Genomic DNA, 19,587 nt, shown 5'->3' on the forward strand with positions numbered 1-19,587 from the left:
TCTGTGTTAATATTATTTTATCAATGAAATCAGTATAAAATTTAATAAAAAATAATTGTAGTTCTCAAAATCACAGAATGATATACTTTGTAGTACACACAATAATTTACTGTTTATTTTGTTTATTTTTATCCTACCACACGTTGTAAAGCTTTTTCAATGATATTTCAGATTTTTTTGTTGCATTAATCATAGTTCACGTATTTTGATATTAAAACTTTACACATATGCTTAGATTATGTTTATTTTTATCCTACCACACGTTGTAAAGCTTTTTCAATAATATTTCAGATTTTTTTTGTTGCATTAATCATAGTTCATGTATTTTGATATTAAAACTTTACACATATGCTTAGATTATTATATATGTATATAAATATGTATATATCAGTATGACTTAGAAAGCTTTTGCATTGAAAAACATCAAATGCCGTCGGTAAAACGTTTAAAATTATGGAAAATTTTTATATAAAATTTTTTAATAATGGTTTGGACAAATAAAATAACTTTTAAATATGTAGTAAATTTCGGAAGGGCTCAAAGGTACAAATAGAAAAAGATCAACGATGTTGCTCGTCAATCATCATACATTTCAAAATTTATTGTGTTTGTATACTTACTTGCATGTATTGGGTAGTCTTATTCTTAATTTTTTCATCATTTCAGGATAAGTCAACAATTTGAATCATGCAAATGACTAAGCAATATTAATTAATAAATATTATGTACAAGATGAATAAAAATTACTTGAATATTTCAGGTGATTTGAGGGCTCAATACTTTCTGTATATGTTCAATAAATATTAAAAATGTCAAAAACAAGCGCTTATATGTATGTATTTTATTTTTTTTTTTATTACCATTTACAAAAATCTTTGATTTTTCACATTTATTTTTTATAATACATTAAACATTATTACAGTTTTCATTAAAATAAGTAGTCAATTTAACTAATACAATACATATAACTATAGACTTATTAAAATTAACAATAACATGTTCACAGATTAAATTATAGTAAAACTTTTTCTTTTTAACAAATATTAAATACTAAACCATATAAGAATTTGTAATCTATTTCAATATAATTTAAGATATTTCAATAATAGAATAATGACCCCACGGAAGCGTTTCATAACTATTATTTATTAAATATCTCTTATTATCATAAGGGCTTAGAGCAATTTTTTTTTGTGTAACCGAATTTACATTATGTTTTTCTGATAAAATAATATTTTGATTAATCGTTTTTTCCAAATTATTTCTTAAACAATCTAAGTAATCTTCAAATGTAATTTGATTTTTTACAACATTCCGTTTGATTCCTTTTGCCTTTTTTAAATTTTCATTTCCTTCTACTCGAATGGCGTACATTTTAGATCTTAGACCTACAAACTCAGTCATAATTTTTCCATTGTTTTCATCTTTCATTAGACCCAATACTTTTTTATTTACAAGAGGAATACCCCATTTATTATCAATCGAATAGTCACTGGTATCGAAATATAAATGGCAATCTCTTCGTATAATTTCATATAAATCAGGGCAATTAATTTCATATATTAACGAATCCGTGTCAGTGTAGCAAATGGTACAGTTTTTATTGAATTGTGGAAGCATATAATCATAATGGTTTTTGCTAATTCTAAAATAGACATACCTACATATATTGGTTTATTAAAGAAAATTTCAGTTTTGTTTAATTCTATAGCAACAAGGTTTTCATTAAATATGGTTGAAATCTTAAACTCTGGTTTGGAAATCAAGGCTTCAGCTCCATATCTTCCACCCCATTTTGTAACTAATTTTACTATACTATGCTTGCGAACATTTTCCATAGTTTTACCGAAAACCGCATTATTCATTAATTTAAAAAGATTTTTTTCAAAATCATTTCTTGCTTGTGTTCGAAGCTTTGTGTTCAGATCAATGTATGATTTTAACCATGGCGATTGTTTGAATTGCAGTATTCTGTGAATCTTCAAAACTTTTAACCCGTTTTTAATTGCTTGCTTTAAATTCCGATAATGAATTATATATCTTGATTTATTGTTTAAAGTAGCAAGCAATTTTTTTTGCTTTGAATGAGGGGCAGAAATATGTTCCGGACAAAATGGTAAATTTTTGTGCAAATTATGAATTTCTTGCGGATATTCTAAGTCCACTTCCAAAAAATAACCAATTTGAGAACTATCTATAATAGACTCCACTTTAAAATTTGCCACAGTATCGCACCATTTAAACTCACCTTCTGGAAGGGGCTGTGACATAGCCCATCCATACTGGTTATTAATGTCATTATACATTAAGTATTTTGAAGGTATTGAGGGGTTGTAATCAGACATATATTTGTTATTAGCTTTAGAATAGCGTTTAGTGCATTGACTTAATCCCCCACGTATACCTCGTTCAACAAACATAAGCATATCGATGTCAGTAAGAAGTTCTAAGGTAATATCTGAATATTTAAGCATACAGTCCCAAGTATACCCTGGCAACGTATAATAATGGGCTGGATCCAAGCTATATGTTTGATGGCAGCTTAAACGAAATTGTTCAAAGGTATCCGCTAGGAGGAGTACATCAGTTTTGAGATATAGATCGGAATATTCACCTAAATTTTTAATTTTAAGTGTTTGCCACACTTTTTGGGCGTGTATATAATCTTTCTCACTTATAGCAGAGTTGTTTAATTTATTATAAAATTTATCAATCGAGGGCAGTCGATTTTCTAAAAATATGTCGAAATTTTCAAAATAGTCATAAGGGTAGACACCTTTTCTCTTTAGTAAATTAATTTGTTCAATATTCATATCTTTAAACTCAGATTCTAAAATTGGATATGAGTTCAAATATGATGCAAGAGTATCTAAACTACAACTCATAAAACGAAAAGAATCAATAAATCGAAATTTGATTGCAAAATCTTCTATCTGTTTTGTAAAAGATATATATCGTTCCTTGTTTATTGGCAATAAATCTACCCTTCCTTGTAAATCAGTTGCTAAATTCTTTATTATAAAGTGTGAGTCATAACCACTTAAATTATGAAAAACAATTGGAATTGTGTGACTATCTTGAAAATTTAAATTACATCCCTCATGTGCTGGACCCCGGAATTTACCCGTAAGGTGACAATGGTCTCTTACTTTTTGATCAGAGTGATCAAATTTGCCTTCACAAATGTGGCAGAGTTTCGCTGATTCAAAGTCTTTGTTTTGTTCCTCAGTCAATTTATCCATAGGTAAAGGACAAAGAAATACAGTTTCCACGTCCTCAGCAAATTTTTCAAGTTCTTTAACAAACCAAGTAATGCAATTGGGGCCACGAACTGATTTATAAAACGACAACGTGGGATCATATTCACATTTTACATAATAACCTATACTACAAGGAACATGCTCTTGATATTTCTTACTATTATCACTTACTTGTTTCAGCAAACATTCCAAATCCGCATATATCACAAAAGGTGTTTTTATTTTATTGTTGAAATTTTTAAATTTGAGGTATTTTTCTTTTTCTGTTGGTAGTCTTACTTTACAATTGTTGAGACTGGTACAATCTTTCAAATGCGCCATTAAATTAGCTTCAGAATTAAAATAATGAAGACATCTATCGCAAAAATGTTTTTTACCATTATGCTTAGAAAGCTGTGAAGAAAGAAGTCTCGATAAATCCTTGATCCAAACAAAGTGATACTGAACCCCCACGGAACTGTGCTCGACATCATTTTGGAAATTATCATCATTATAATATATATTTTGTATTAAAAGAAGATTTACATGTTGATTTTTCTTGCTTTTTGTTAAATATGTTGGATGAACATCAAAATCCTTTTGATTTTTTTTCAGAATGTACACATTTATAGAAATATTATTTTGACTTTCAAATTTAGGAATTTGGCTCATAGTCACAGGAAACTGTATCCCCGCTAAATTCATAAGACTTGCATAATGAGGATATTGCGTTATACGATCAGAATTTTCATTAACTGGACAAAGTGCTGAAACAATAGCCCAAGCGAAACATGCGTTGTCATAATTTTTAACGTTGATACAAGCTTTTTTCTTAATTATCGCATGTGGCAATTTAATGTAAGACGATCCTAACATAGGAGTAAAGTTGTTTACATTTATAGTTAAGTGATAAATTGTCGACAAAGCCCAACCACTATCCTTTTCTTGAAATTCTTCTAACTTTGCCAATATATTCTTTTCTATATTCTCTGAGAAAAATTCTTTAATGTTTGTATTGTTATACACAGGCTTATTTCTGGTGTTCATATATTTCATTTCACTTAACTCTTTATCGCCACTAAATTTTTTAAATTCTGCACACAGAACCGCATTAATTTTAACAGCTTGCTCCGCTTTCAGTACATTTTGTATATGGCGGTAGAATACTTCATTGCAATCAATTAAAAAATTTAATGGTTCCTTATGTTTAAGATTAACAATCATTCCAGTTCTGATTCGGCTATTAAACGCACGTTGAACATCTACCCATTTCACACTATAGCTTAAGTAGTTTTTTCTGTTGGAGTGAGCTGCTTTGTAGCCTTCGCCTTTTTTCAATCTCATAAACTTCAATTTTGTTCGGTAGCTTTTCAACATTTGGATTCCATTACCAATATGAATTTTGGCTCCTATAGTTTCAGAAGTGTTTAGCTTGGTTACCAGTACCCTTAAGTTCTTTGAGCATTCTTTAATACTCGACTCAATTATATTTGAATTATTTTTACAATTCTCAAACGCTAATTGAGCACTTTTAATAATTTCATTTACATCCATTGTTTTATCTTTTTTTGTTTGTTATTAACACACTGATAGCTATTTGTACAATAAACTATTCATGAAAGCGCTTTCAATTAAGTAGTCTTAGCGAAGGTATTGCTGATAAGAAATCGAGTAATTTTAGAAACTTGTCGAGACATGTTAGCTTACATTTAATTTAAGTTTAAGCGCATATTTATTTTTTCTAAAAATAGATTTTTAATTAGTAATGCTTTTCATTATCAATGACGTCATTATTTAAAGCTTACGTAAAGTTATCATGTGTGTATAGGGAACTTTATCAGGACGGGGTATTAAAACAAACAAAATAAAAGTGAATCATAGTATTGTTTTTTTTTTTTTTTTTTTTTTTTTTTTTTTTTTTTTTCAATTCAGTTTTTTATTCAAATTCATTAACAGTGTAACAATATTACATAACAATAATAAATGAAAAATTATAAAACTATTACAAATTAACTTATAAAAGTAATACTAAAAATTAAGATTAAATAAATTCAATATACAAAAAAATTTCAAATTACTTTTTCATTCAAATTTTCATTAAAACCAATAAAATAATGTATAATTTCATTAATTAAAAATAAATAATGTACCTCATATAGTGTCTCTCAAAACAAAAAGAACATTGAATAAAAACTAATCAATGCATTCAATGCAATTATAGTATTGCAGTTGCGAATGCGGTTAATTAAAACTACAAGTGTACTAATTCAAAATTAGAGTGGGGTTACTCTATTAAAAAAAAAAAATAAAAATTAAAAAAGAGTAAATTAAACTAAAAAAAAAAAAAATGTTAATAAATGTAAAAGGAAAGAAAAAAATTTTTAAGTATTTTGAAAAAAGAAAAGAAAAAAGCGAAACTAAAACAAGTTGATATTCGTAAATGCGAAATTAAGTAGTAATTACAAACAAACTCCTTATTTCAATATGATTGAAACCAAAAAGCCATGATTTTATCTCCCTTAATAGTTTGGAACCGAAACACAAGCCTCGAATGCACTGCGGCAAAGCATTATACAGCCGTGGAGCTATTGATGCAAAAGAGCCTAAAAAATGCTGAACTCTATGTGGAGGAACAAAAGCTAGCCTTCTATTGTTAATTCTAAGATTATGAATCGAACAGTATCTATAATTTAAGTAACCACTTTTCCTAAAAAATTCCTTAAGAACTTTAAAACAATAAAGGTGCTTTAGTGGAAGAATTTTCAAACTCCTAAAAAGATCAAAACTGCTAACTCTACGATTTTTATTCAGAATTAATCTAATTACACATTTTTGTTGCGTCAAAAGTGGCTGCAGAAGACAATTATGGGTTCCACCCCAGTTCACGATCCCATATTGAAGCTTGGAATGAAACAAGGCGTAGTAAATAGATGTTAAAAGTTTTTTTGAGGCAAACTGTTTCAGATAGTAAAACTGCCTTACCACTGTACTAAAATAGTGTTTCAACAACCTTGTGTGCTCAGACCAATCAAACCTCGCATTCAATGTAAGACCCAAATACTTAAAAGAATCGACACATTCTAGTTTAAAACAAGCCGGGTTACAGTTGCTGGAATTATCGTAAGGTATCGAATTCTCCCTATATGCACATAAATTGAATTTGTTACAATCCGAACAATGATAATATAAATTATCAATCAACGGCACCGATCCACCCAGGTTAAAAAATAGTAGCCTTGTTTTATCACTTAATAAAAGCTTATGGAGAGAAAGCCAATTTCTAAGCAATGCCAAGTCATAACTTATATCACATACAACTTCAAACAACGAAAGATTACTATACGAGCAACCAACGTCATCTGCAAAAGCAGTTAGACGACCTCTAAATTTCTGAAACAACAGAGAATTGAAAAATACTAAAAAAAGAATAGGACCAAGGACTGAGCCCTGAGGTACTCCTACAAGAATATCTTTGAAATCGCTAAAAACACAATTATCTATAACAACTTTTTGTTTTCTACCACTTAAATAAGATTTAAAAAGATAAAATACATTACCTCTAAAACCTGCCTTATATAGTTTATCGAGCAGAATTTCATGATCTACAGTGTCAAAGGCCTTTTTAATATCTATAAAAAGAGCAGCATTTTTAGTACCACTGTTTAGACCCCCGTAAATTCTCGAACAAAAATTCAATAAAGCATCCTCTGTAGACAGTTCACTTCTAAACCCGTACTGAATATCACTAAAAAATTTATTCCGATCCAAAAATTTTAACATTCTTTTTTTGATCAATTTTTCAATAACCTTAGACAACGGGGGTAGCTTTGAAATTGGCCTGTAATTATCTATATTACATCTATCACCCTTTTTAAATAATGGAACAACATCAGCTAATTTTAGCAAATCAGGGAATATACCATCATCTATACACCAATTAAAGATAAAAGAAAGAGTGTCAACTATATTTAAAGCGATTTTCTTCAGCAATAAATTAGTACTGGAGTTATCTAGCTCACTTACTATTATCTTGTAAAGCTCAAATGAAGAAATCGGCTCAAAATAACAGCTGCTAACTTGATGAATATCATCAACCAAATCGCAAAAACCATCAACACATCCCAGCGAATTGAAACCTGACAATAAATTATTCACGTCAGAAAATTTGCTATTGAATTCATTCGCAATTACTTCTTTATCACTTACAATAACACCATCCAAATTCAAAGAAGAAATAGGAACACTGTCAAATTTACAACGATTTAAAGAACTGTTAACAATATTCCACTCCTTTCGTGTATTACCTTTAACCCTATTAAGTTCCGACATATAATAACAATCCTTCACTTTTTTCGCATTACGTCTCACTTTTTTACAAATTTTCTTATACCTTGCTTTTAAAGTAGGATTATTTGGAAATCTTGCACATTTTTTAGCTAATTTATGTTTAAAATCAATATCCTTCAGTAACCTATCATTCATCCAGGGTTTCAATGGTGTAAATCTATTAGATTTACTAACAAATTCCGAACAGAAATCCACATGCCCGTTCAAAATTTGGTTAAATGCCTCAAACGCTACATTCGGATCACGTCCACAAAATACATCAATCCAGCTTTCTAACCTAAGCCTCTCATTCAATAACTCATAATTCGTTCTTTTAAAATGGATCCTATCAGTTGCCGACCTTGGTATTTTATTGAAGTTAATATCATTAATTAATAAAGCAGTCATAACATGATCTGAAATCCCATAATCAAAAATAGAACTATATAAACTCAAGCCATTAGAATTACTTAGACGAACAAATATGTGATCAATACAGGAACTAGACACATCATTAATACGTGTGGGACAATTAATACAAGATTCTAAACCATAAAAAGACATTAAATTAAGGTAAGATTCTGAAACTACTGCATCACATAGAATATTTAAATTCATATCACCTAAAATAATTAGATTACGCGAATTATTGATATTCAAATGAGCAGACAATTCTTCCAAAAATAACTCTTTACTACCAATATTAAATCTATATATACATAAGAAAGAGAAGTCTCTTTCAAGAATTTTGCAATCAATTTTTAATGCATCTGCAGTATTCATTTCAATAACAGTCTTAGAACATAAAATATTATCACTGATAAAAGCTATAACACCACCAGCTGCATAATTATTATTACAGCACGAATAAATACTATAATTTGGTATACTATATAAATTAACTTCAGAATCATAAATCCAAGTTTCAGTTAAGAAAATAAAATCAGGCTTATTAGTTAATGAATTAATGTGCAAAAGAAAAGTATCAAAATTTTTCCGCATACTACGAATATTCTGACAAACAATTGAAAAGTTAAAAATATTATTCTTGTTTTGAAAAGCACTTTCACAAATGGTACTATCATATGTACAAAAAGGAGTAAAATTAATATTTTCTAAAAAATTTAAATTATTCATTGTAAAATAATATAATATGAAACTAAGAAAATAAAATTTAATCTAAACTATTTAAATCCTCAATTGAATTTATTACCTTTACAAGATCACCTTCCTTTTTTCTCATATAAATATTATCATTTTTTACCCAAAGAAATTTGTATTTTTTCTCTTGTTTCTTTATGTAAATAACGTGCGAGAGAGAGTTGTCGCTGGCTACAGTTGCATACGTATTTTCACTAGTAGCGAGACCAGAAGTTGAAGCCACAGGTTTTTTGTTGTTGTTAAAACTTTGAACGTAGCAGTCATCAATTTCTTCTTTACTAATATTAACATTTAAACCATCATTAAAAACTGTGAGAGCGCTATCTAACATATTATCTCTGTTTATATTTGGAATACCATGAATTCTTAATACCTTCTCTCTTTGTTTATATTGGATACCATTTAATTTATTCTGCAAAGTATCAATTTGTTGTTGTAAATTAATTTTATCTTGTTGCAAAGAAGTTATAAGAGAAACCGCATTTTTATTAAATATTTTAAGTTGTGTTAATTCTTCATAAAGCAATTCCAAGGTAATTTCTTTTTGCGGAGAGGTTGAAATATTACCATCTAGTCCAGTAGTAACATCATTAAATACAGGTGAATGTGTAGGTGAGTGCAGTGAAGAATTTCTCCTTTTACTTACACATGTTGAACACTTGTGATCAATTTTGTGCGTTTTCATATATTGCAAATCTATTTGAGTTAATTTTGCACAATGTATATGAAATATTTTTTTACAACCACCACATTGAACGTTTAAATCACCTCTTTTGATGTCTTTTTTACATATACAAGTAGGCATATTAAAGTATTATGACTGAGTAATAAGCATATAATACAATATAAAAAACCGCCAAAACAATGAAAATATGCAAGAATAGAATTATGCAAACTTAAGCAAAATTTTTTTCTTTTTTGCATTAAAATACATTCTATATACGATGAGATATCAAGATTTATGCAAATGGATGAAAAATTGATTAAATGATCCAGTGTATTAATACAATTTCCATATGCAGATAATTATTAATTATAAAAAAAAAAATATAAATTACATTCTCTATTCTGCAGTCATCATAAAACTTACTTTATAATTATATTTTTCTTTGGTTCAATCAAATGTTTAACATAATGTAATCGTATAGAAGCATAAGAAAAAAATAATATATGTATGTATATAAATTATATTTAATGTAGTATGCTATCACTTTATTTGAGAAAAAATTTATATGAGAGATAAGACGTAAGAATAGAAAACGGAAGAAAGCTGAAAATATTTTGATGAAGAATAGAAAAAGCAATGAATATGAAAATAATAAGAAGGAATTTGGAAATGTAATGGAATATGTAATTTGAATCTGTTTGGTTTGCCGAAGTTGCAAGTTAGGTGGAGTTAGGCGCCCGCCGAAGTTATTTGGTGGAATGGGGCTTATGCCAAAACTCATGGGCCTGGGCAAGGACTTGGGGGACTGGAACAGTCGACGCCGCCGAAGTTGCTGGTTTTGCCGAAGGTGCACGGACGCCTGACGCCTGTTGCATGTGCATGGATATTGATCTGATATTGAACTGGTATTGAACTGCAACAGATCTGATCTGGTCTGTTGCCGTTGTTGATCGGATCTGTTGCTGCTGTTAATCAGATCTGTTGCAGTTCATGATAGCTAATATTCTATTTAAGTTCAAGGGTAATGCTTCTATAAAGCTTTTAGGGAAGGAGATGGAGGTGGAAGACGGAGAGGGTGAAAGGAGGAGGACAAAGGAGAGAGGAAGGAGGAGGAAGGAAGAGGGAAGATATTGATCTGATATTGAACTGGTATTGAACTGCAACAGATCTGATCTGGTCTGTTGCCGTTGTTGATCGGATCTGTTGCTGCTGTTAATCAGATCTGTTGCAGTTCATGATAGCTAATATTCTATTTAAGTTCAAGGGTAATGCTTCTATAAAGCTTTTAGGGAAGGAGATGGAGGTGGAAGACGGAGAGGGTGAAAGGAGGAGGACAAAGGAGAGAGGAAGGAGGAGGAAGGAAGAGGGAGGAATCAATTAAATTTTTTAATTGATTGCAATGAAGTATTCTATATGTTATAATTGATTGCAATGAAGTATGTTTAACATAATGTAATCGTATAGAAGCATAAGAAAAAAATAATATATGTATGTATATAAATTATATTTAATGTAGTATGCTATCACTTTATTTGAGAAAAAATTTATATGAGAGATAAGACGTAAGAATAGAAAACGGAAGAAAGCTGAAAATATTTTGATGAAGAATAGAAAAAGCAATGAATATGAAAATAATAAGAAGGAATTTGGAAATGTAATGGAATATGTAATTTGAATCTGTTTGGTTTGCCGAAGTTGCAAGTTAGGTGGAGTTAGGCGCCCGCCGAAGTTATTTGGTGGAATGGGGCTTATGCCAAAACTCATGGGCCTGGGCAAGGACTTGGGGGACTGGAACAGTCGACGCCGCCGAAGTTGCTGGTTTTGCCGAAGGTGCACGGACGCCTGACGCCTGTTGCATGTGCATGGATATTGATCTGATATTGAACTGGTATTGAACTGCAACAGATCTGATCTGGTCTGTTGCCGTTGTTGATCGGATCTGTTGCTGCTGTTAATCAGATCTGTTGCAGTTCATGATAGCTAATATTCTATTTAAGTTCAAGGGTAATGCTTCTATAAAGCTTTTAGGGAAGGAGATGGAGGTGGAAGACGGAGAGGGTGAAAGGAGGAGGACAAAGGAGAGAGGAAGGAGGAGGAAGGAAGAGGGAAGATATTGATCTGATATTGAACTGGTATTGAACTGCAACAGATCTGATTAACAGCAGCAACTGATTAACAGCAGCAACAGATCCGATCAACAACGGCAGCAACTGATTAACAGCAGCAACAGATCCGATCAACAACGGCAACAGACCAGATCAGATCTGTTGCAGTTCAATACCAGTTCAATATCAGATCAATATCTTCCCTCTTCCTTCCTCCTCCTTCCTCTCTCCTTTGTCCTCCTCCTTTCACCCTCTCCGTCTTCCACCTCCATCTCCTTCCCTAAAAGCTTTATAGAAGCATTACCCTTGAACTTAAATAGAATATTAGCTATCATGAACTGCAACAGATCTGATTAACAGCAGCAACAGATCCGATCAACAACGGCAACAGACCAGATCAGATCTGTTGCAGTTCAATACCAGTTCAATATCAGATCAATATCTTCCCTCTTCCTTCCTCCTCCTTCCTCTCTCCTTTGTCCTCCTCCTTTCACCCTCTCCGTCTTCCACCTCCATCTCCTTCCCTAAAAGCTTTATAGAAGCATTACCCTTGAACTTAAATAGAATATTAGCTATCATGAACTGCAACAGATCTGATTAACAGCAGCAACAGATCCGATCAACAACGGCAACAGACCAGATCAGATCTGTTGCAGTTCAATACCAGTTCAATATCAGATCAATATCCATGCACATGCAACAGGCGTCAGGCGTCCGTGCACCTTCGGCAAAACCAGCAACTTCGGCGGCGTCGACTGTTCCAGTCCCCCAAGTCCTTGCCCAGGCCCATGAGTTTTGGCATAAGCCCCATTCCACCAAATAACTTCGGCGGGCGCCTAACTCCACCTAACTTGCAACTTCGGCAAACCAAACAGATTCAAATTACATATTCCATTACATTTCCAAATTCCTTCTTATTATTTTCATATTCATTGCTTTTTCTATTCTTCATCAAAATATTTTCAGCTTTCTTCCGTTTTCTATTCTTACGTCTTATCTCTCATATAAATTTTTTCTCAAATAAAGTGATAGCATACTACATTAAATATAATTTATATACATACATATATTATTTTTTTCTTATGCTTCTATACGATTACATTATGTTAAACATTTGATTGAACCAAAGAAAAATATAATTATAAAGTAAGTTTTATGATGACTGCAGAATAGAAACAATACTATGATTCACTTTTATTTTGTTTGTTTTAATACCCCGTCCTGATAAAGTTCCCTATACACACATGATAACTTTACGTAAGCTTTAAATAATGACGTCATTGATAATGAAAAGCATTACTAATTAAAAATCTATTTTTAGAAAAAATAAATATGCGCTTAAACTTAAATTAAATATAAGCTAACATGTCTCGACATGTTTCTAAAATTACTCGATTTCTTATCAGCAATACCTTCGCTAAGACTACTTAATTGAAAGCGCTTTCATGAATAGTTTATTGTACAAATAGCTATCAGTGTGTTAATAACAAACAAAAAAAGATAAAACAATGGATGTAAATGAAATTATTAAAAGTGCTCAATTAGCGTTTGAGAATTGTAAAAATAATTCAAATATAATTGAGTCGAGTATTAAAGAATGCTCAAAGAACTTAAGGGTACTGGTAACCAAGCTAAACACTTCTGAAACTATAGGAGCCAAAATTCATATTGGTAATGGAATCCAAATGTTGAAAAGCTACCGAACAAAATTGAAGTTTATGAGATTGAAAAAAGGCGAAGGCTACAAAGCAGCTCACTCCAACAGAAAAAACTACTTAAGCTATAGTGTGAAATGGGTAGATGTTCAATGTGCGTTTAATAGCCGAATCAGAACTGGAATGATTGTTAATCTTAAACATAAGGAACCATTAAATTTTTTAATTGATTGCAATGAAGTATTCTACTGCCATATACAAAATGTACTGAAAGCGGAGCAAGCTGTTAAAATTAATGCGGTTCTGTGTGCAGAATTTAAAAAATTTAGTGGCGATAAAGAGTTAAGTGAAATGAAATATATGAACACCAGAAATAAGCCTGTGTATAACAATACAAACATTAAAGAATTTTTCTCAGAGAATATAGAAAAGAATATATTGGCAAAGTTAGAAGAATTTTAAGAAAAGGATAGTGGTTGGGCTTTGTCGACAATTTATCACTTAACTATAAATGTAAACAAGTTTACTCCTATGTTAGGATCGTCTTACATTAAATTGCCACATGCGATAATTAAGAAAAAAGCTTGTATCAACGTTAAAAATTATGACAACGCATGTTTCGCTTGGGCTATTGTTTCAGCACTTTGTCCAGTTAATGAAAATTCTGATCGTATAACGCAATATCCTCATTATGCAAGTCTTATGAATTTAGCGGGGATACAGTTTCCAGTGACTATGAGCCAAATTCCTAAATTTGAAAGTCAAAATAATATTTCTATAAATGTGTACATTCTGAAAAAAAATCAAAAGGATTTTGATGTTCATCCAACATATTTAACAAAAAGCAAGAAAAATCAACATGTAAATCTTCTTTTAATACAAAATATATATTATAATGATGATAATTTCCAAAATGATGTCGAGCACAGTTCCGTGGGGGTTCAGTATCACTTTGTTTGGATCAAGGATTTATCGAGACTTCTTTCTTCACAGCTTTCTAAGCATAATGGTAAAAAACATTTTTGCGATAGATGTCTTCATTATTTTAATTCTGAAGCTAATTTAATGGCGCATTTGAAAGATTGTACCAGTCTCAACAATTGTAAAGTAAGACTACCAACAGAAAAAGAAAAATACCTCAAATTTAAAAATTTCAACAATAAAATAAAAACACCTTTTGTGATATATGCGGATTTGGAATGTTTGCTGAAACAAGTAAGTGATAATAGTAAGAAATATCAAGAGCATGTTCCTTGTAGTATAGGTTATTATGTAAAATGTGAATATGATCCCACGTTGTCGTTTTATAAATCAGTTCGTGGCCCCAATTGCATTACTTGGTTTGTTAAAGAACTTGAAAAATTTGCTGAGGACGTGGAAACTGTATTTCTTTGTCCTTTACCTATGGATAAATTGACTGAGGAACAAAACAAAGACTTTGAATCAGCGAAACTCTGCCACATTTGTGAAGGCAAATTTGATCACTCTGATCAAAAAGTAAGAGACCATTGTCACCTTACGGGTAAATTCCGGGGTCCAGCACATGAGGGATGTAATTTAAATTTTCAAGATAGTCACACAATTCCAATTGTTTTTCATAATTTAAGTGGTTATGACTCACACTTTATAATAAAGAATTTAGCAACTGATTTACAAGGAAGGGTAGATTTATTGCCAATAAACAAGGAACGATATATATCTTTTACAAAACAGATAGAAGATTTTGCAATCAAATTTCGATTTATTGATTCTTTTCGTTTTATGAGTTGTAGTTTAGATACTCTTGCATCATATTTGAACTCATATCCAATTTTAGAATCTGAGTTTAAAGATATGAATATTGAACAAATTAATTTACTAAAGAGAAAAGGTGTCTACCCTTATGACTATTTTGAAAATTTCGACATATTTTTAGAAAATCGACTGCCCTCGATTGATAAATTTTATAATAAATTAAACAACTCTGCTATAAGTGAGAAAGATTATATACACGCCCAAAAAGTGTGGCAAACACTTAAAATTAAAAATTTAGGTGAATATTCCGATCTATATCTCAAAACTGATGTACTCCTCCTAGCGGATACCTTTGAACAATTTCGTTTAAGCTGCCATCAAACATATAGCTTGGATCCAGCCCATTATTATACGTTGCCAGGGTATACTTGGGACTGTATGCTTAAATATTCAGATATTACCTTAGAACTTCTTACTGACATCGATATGCTTATGTTTGTTGAACGAGGTATACGTGGGGGATTAAGTCAATGCACTAAACGCTATTCTAAAGCTAATAACAAATATATGTCTGATTACAACCCCTCAATACCTTCAAAATACTTAATGTATAATGACATTAATAACCAGTATGGATGGGCTATGTCACAGCCCCTTCCAGAAGGTGAGTTTAAATGGTGCGATACTGTGGCAAATTTTAAAGTGGAGTCTATTATAGATAGTTCTCAAATTGGTTATTTTTTTGAAGTGGACTTAGAATATCCGCAAGAAATTCATAATTTGCACAAAGATTTACCATTTTGTCCGGAACATATTTCTGCCCCTCATTCAAAGCAAAAAAAATTGCTTGCTACTTTAAACAATAAATCAAGATATATAATTCATTATCGGAATTTAAAGCAAGCAATTAAAAACGGGTTAAAAGTTTTGAAGATTCACAGAATACTGCAATTCAAACAATCGCCATGGTTAAAATCATACATTGATCTGAACACAAAGCTTCGAACACAAGCAAGAAATGATTTTGAAAAAAATCTTTTTAAATTAATGAATAATGCGGTTTTCGGTAAAACTATGGAAAATGTTCGCAAGCATAGTATAGTAAAATTAGTTACAAAATGGGGTGGAAGATATGGAGCTGAAGCCTTGATTTCCAAACCAGAGTTTAAGATTTCAACCATATTTAATGAAAACCTTGTTGCTATAGAATTAAACAAAACTGAAATTTTCTTTAATAAACCAATATATGTAGGTATGTCTATTTTAGACTTAGCAAAAACAACAATTTATGATTTCCATTATGATTATATGCTTCCACAATTCAATAAAAACTGTACCATTTGCTACACTGACACGGATTCGTTAATATATGAAATTAATTGCCCTGATTTATATGAAATTATACGAAGAGATTGCCATTTATATTTCGATACCAGTGACTATTCGATTGATAATAAATGGGGTATTCCTCTTGTAAATAAAAAAGTATTGGGTCTAATGAAAGATGAAAACAATGGAAAAATTATGACTGAGTTTGTAGGTCTAAGATCTAAAATGTACGCCATTCGAGTAGAAGGAAATGAAAATTTAAAAAAGGCAAAAGGAATCAAACGGAATGTTGTAAAAAATCAAATTACATTTGAAGATTACTTAGATTGTTTAAGAAATAATTTGGAAAAAACGATTAATCAAAATATTATTTTATCAGAAAAACATAATGTAAATTCGGTTACACAAAAAAAAATTGCTCTAAGCCCTTATGATAATAAGAGATATTTAATAAATAATAGTTATGAAACGCTTCCGTGGGGTCATTATTCTATTATTGAAATATCTTAAATTATATTGAAATAGATTACAAATTCTTATATGGTTTAGTATTTAATATTTGTTAAAAAGAAAAAGTTTTACTATAATTTAATCTGTGAACATGTTATTGTTAATTTTAATAAGTCTATAGTTATATGTATTGTATTAGTTAAATTGACTACTTATTTTAATGAAAACTGTAATAATGTTTAATGTATTATAAAAAATAAATGTGAAAAATCAAAGATTTTTGTAAATGGTAATAAAAAAAAAATAAAATACATACATATAAGCGCTTGTTTTTGACATTTTTAATATTTATTGAACATATACAGAAAGTATTGAGCCCTCAAATCACCTGAAATATTCAAGTAATTTTTATTCATCTTGTACATAATATTTATTAATTAATATTGCTTAGTCATTTGCATGATTCAAATTGTTGACTTATCCTGAAATGATGAAAAAATTAAGAATAAGACTACCCAATACATGCAAGTAAGTATACAAACACAATAAATTTTGAAATGTATGATGATTGACGAGCAACATCGTTGATCTTTTTCTATTTGTACCTTTGAGCCCTTCCGAAATTTACTACATATTTAAAAGTTATTTCATTTGTCCAAACCATTATTAAAAAATTTTATATAAAAATTTTCCATAATTTTAAAAGTTTTACCGACGGCATTTGATGTTTTTCAATGCAAAAGCTTTCTAAGTCATACTGATATATACATATTTATATACATATATAATAATCTAAGCATATGTGTAAAGTTTTAATATCAAAATACATGAACTATGATTAATGCAACAAAAAAAATCTGAAATATCATTGAAAAAGCTTTACAACGTGTGGTAGGATAAAAATAAACATAATCTAAGCATATGTGTAAAGTTTTAATATCAAAATACGTGAACTATGATTAATGCAACAAAAAAATCTGAAATATCATTGAAAAAGCTTTACAACGTGTGGTAGGATAAAAATAAACAAAATAAACAGTAAATTATTGTGTGTACTACAAAGTATATCATTCTGTGATTTTGAGAACTACAATTATTTTTTATTAAATTTTATACTGATTTCATTGATAAAATAATATTAACACAGAAATATTTACGAATGATCATGCTCACTAGTAGGCTTTCCTTAAAAAAATTGCTTTATAGAGATAGAAAAACTTTCAAAACAATTATTTCATTTTCTTTCTGTTTTGTTGTCATTTATAATTGATCCCCAATCGTACAGAAGCAGTGTAAAAATAAAATAATATATGAATATACATATAAGTATATCACACCCCGTAAAGGATAATACCTTTTGAGCACCCTAACAAATTTTTTTTTTAATTTAAATATAATTCGAAATATTTTTTAGAAAACAATAATAATGATTATTAACTATCCATTTATAAAACTTTCAACGTACTTGTGCTAGTTTCTCATGTAAAAATTTTATTATTTTGTCTTGGGTTCGACGCCCTTTTGTGGCAAAATATTTTTATTTTTTTTTTTTATGTATGATAATTTTAATTTTTTCAATTTACATATTATTATATAAAAAGTTTTAATTTTCAAAAATTGTTCTCTAACCTTGATCTATTTCATTGATTAGTAATACATTTTTCAAAAGTTATTATTAAATGATATACTAAATGTAATATTTACTTGATATTCCAATACATTTTACAAAAACAAAAATGTCAAAATTTATTACCTCAGCTACTTGATAAAGAAATTATTAAGTAAATATTAAGTAGTTCATCTCTGAAAAATTGATGTATTAACCGAAAAAATTAATTTTCTTTAAAATTTTTACACAACCCCGTTCGTAAATGTCAGTTTTTGTTATGAATATTTTGTTATTTTTGTTTTTGTTTTGTTTTTTGTATTGTTGTTTTTTTGTTTTGTTTTGTAAAATATTAACTTGTCATTTGAATATTAAGTAAAATAGCTTGTGAACACTTGATGTTTCAAGTTGATATTTTCTTAATAATCAACTTAATAATTGAGGTTTGTGAACAGGGTATAAACTTCATTGAAAGCTTTTGAAATATAATCATTCCATATGGTATAATCAAAATTTTTCTTTACCCATAATAGAATTCGTATTTAAATGTAGTATACAAACAACGATAAGAATAAATAGAATATGTGAAATACTATCAAGTTGACTAATTTTATCTACATCCTATGTATATACACACGTACATTTATATAAATACATTAACTTGGCTGTTTGTATAAATACTATTTTTATTTATTTTTTTTAAATGTTTAATTATGACTTTTATTACTCGAGTGCTTTCACTTTTTATTTTGCTCATTTTTTTTTTATTCCTATAGAGTCCCTATATATGAGGCGGTTAGTGATCGATTATCAATCTATTACAGATCAGTTAATGTTGTTGACATAATTATGTTATACCTACATACGTATTTATAACTTCACTAACTAAATAACATTCCTTCTATGGCGACCTTGATTATTTTCAGTTGTGACGGTGTTATTTTAAGGGTACACTGTATGTATGATAATCACTAACAGTTTATATATATATAGTTATATATATATATGAATCAAAACTAGAAAAGCGAAAATTTAATATAGAAATATCATATTTATATTTCATAAAATCATAAAAAATTTAATAGAAATATCTTCACAAAAAGTTTAAGCGAGAATCTGTTGTTCTGATTGGAATCTACTCCATTTTTACTACTACTTTAATAATTTGATCTACTCCATTATTTAGCATTTTCAAACATTTATTTTATGATTCATACATACATACGATAGCAGAAATACATATATGATAGTTTTTATAGGTACTCTAAGTTTCATTGAAGACTTTAAAGAATTTATAAGCGTTGCATATGGTATA

The 19,587-nt window shown here is 29.5% G+C and overlaps 1 protein-coding gene across 1 annotated transcript; it reads left to right on the top strand.

The window, feature by feature from the left end:
- The first annotated feature begins 13,684 nt into the window (after positions 1-13,684).
- Positions 13,685-16,541, top strand: LOC129616887 (uncharacterized). Its single transcript, XM_055532392.1, has 5 exons — positions 13,685-13,846; positions 13,964-14,255; positions 14,370-15,953; positions 16,140-16,483; positions 16,533-16,541. The coding sequence occupies exons 1-5, from the start codon at positions 13,685-13,687 to the stop codon at positions 16,539-16,541; spliced, it is 2,391 nt and encodes a 796-aa protein (XP_055388367.1).
- Positions 16,542-19,587: the final 3,046 nt, after the last annotated feature.

The sequence above is a fragment of the Condylostylus longicornis genome, unplaced genomic scaffold (assembly GCF_029603195.1).
Source record: "Condylostylus longicornis isolate FDR11 unplaced genomic scaffold, ASM2960319v2 ptg000308l, whole genome shotgun sequence".
Classification (NCBI taxonomy): Eukaryota; Metazoa; Arthropoda; class Insecta; order Diptera; family Dolichopodidae; genus Condylostylus; species Condylostylus longicornis.

Excerpts from the sequence above, each read along its gene's own strand:
- LOC129616887 (XM_055532392.1), top strand. The coding sequence starts at position 13,685 with ATGTTAGGATCGTCTTACATTAAATTGCCACATGCGATAATTAAGAAA. Across the intron at positions 13,847-13,963 it reads TAACGCAATATCCTCATTAT|GATTTTGATGTTCATCCAAC; the intron begins GCAAGTCTTATG and ends AAAAATCAAAAG. Across the intron at positions 14,256-14,369 it reads TTGTACCAGTCTCAACAATT|TAAGTGATAATAGTAAGAAA; the intron begins GTAAAGTAAGAC and ends TGCTGAAACAAG.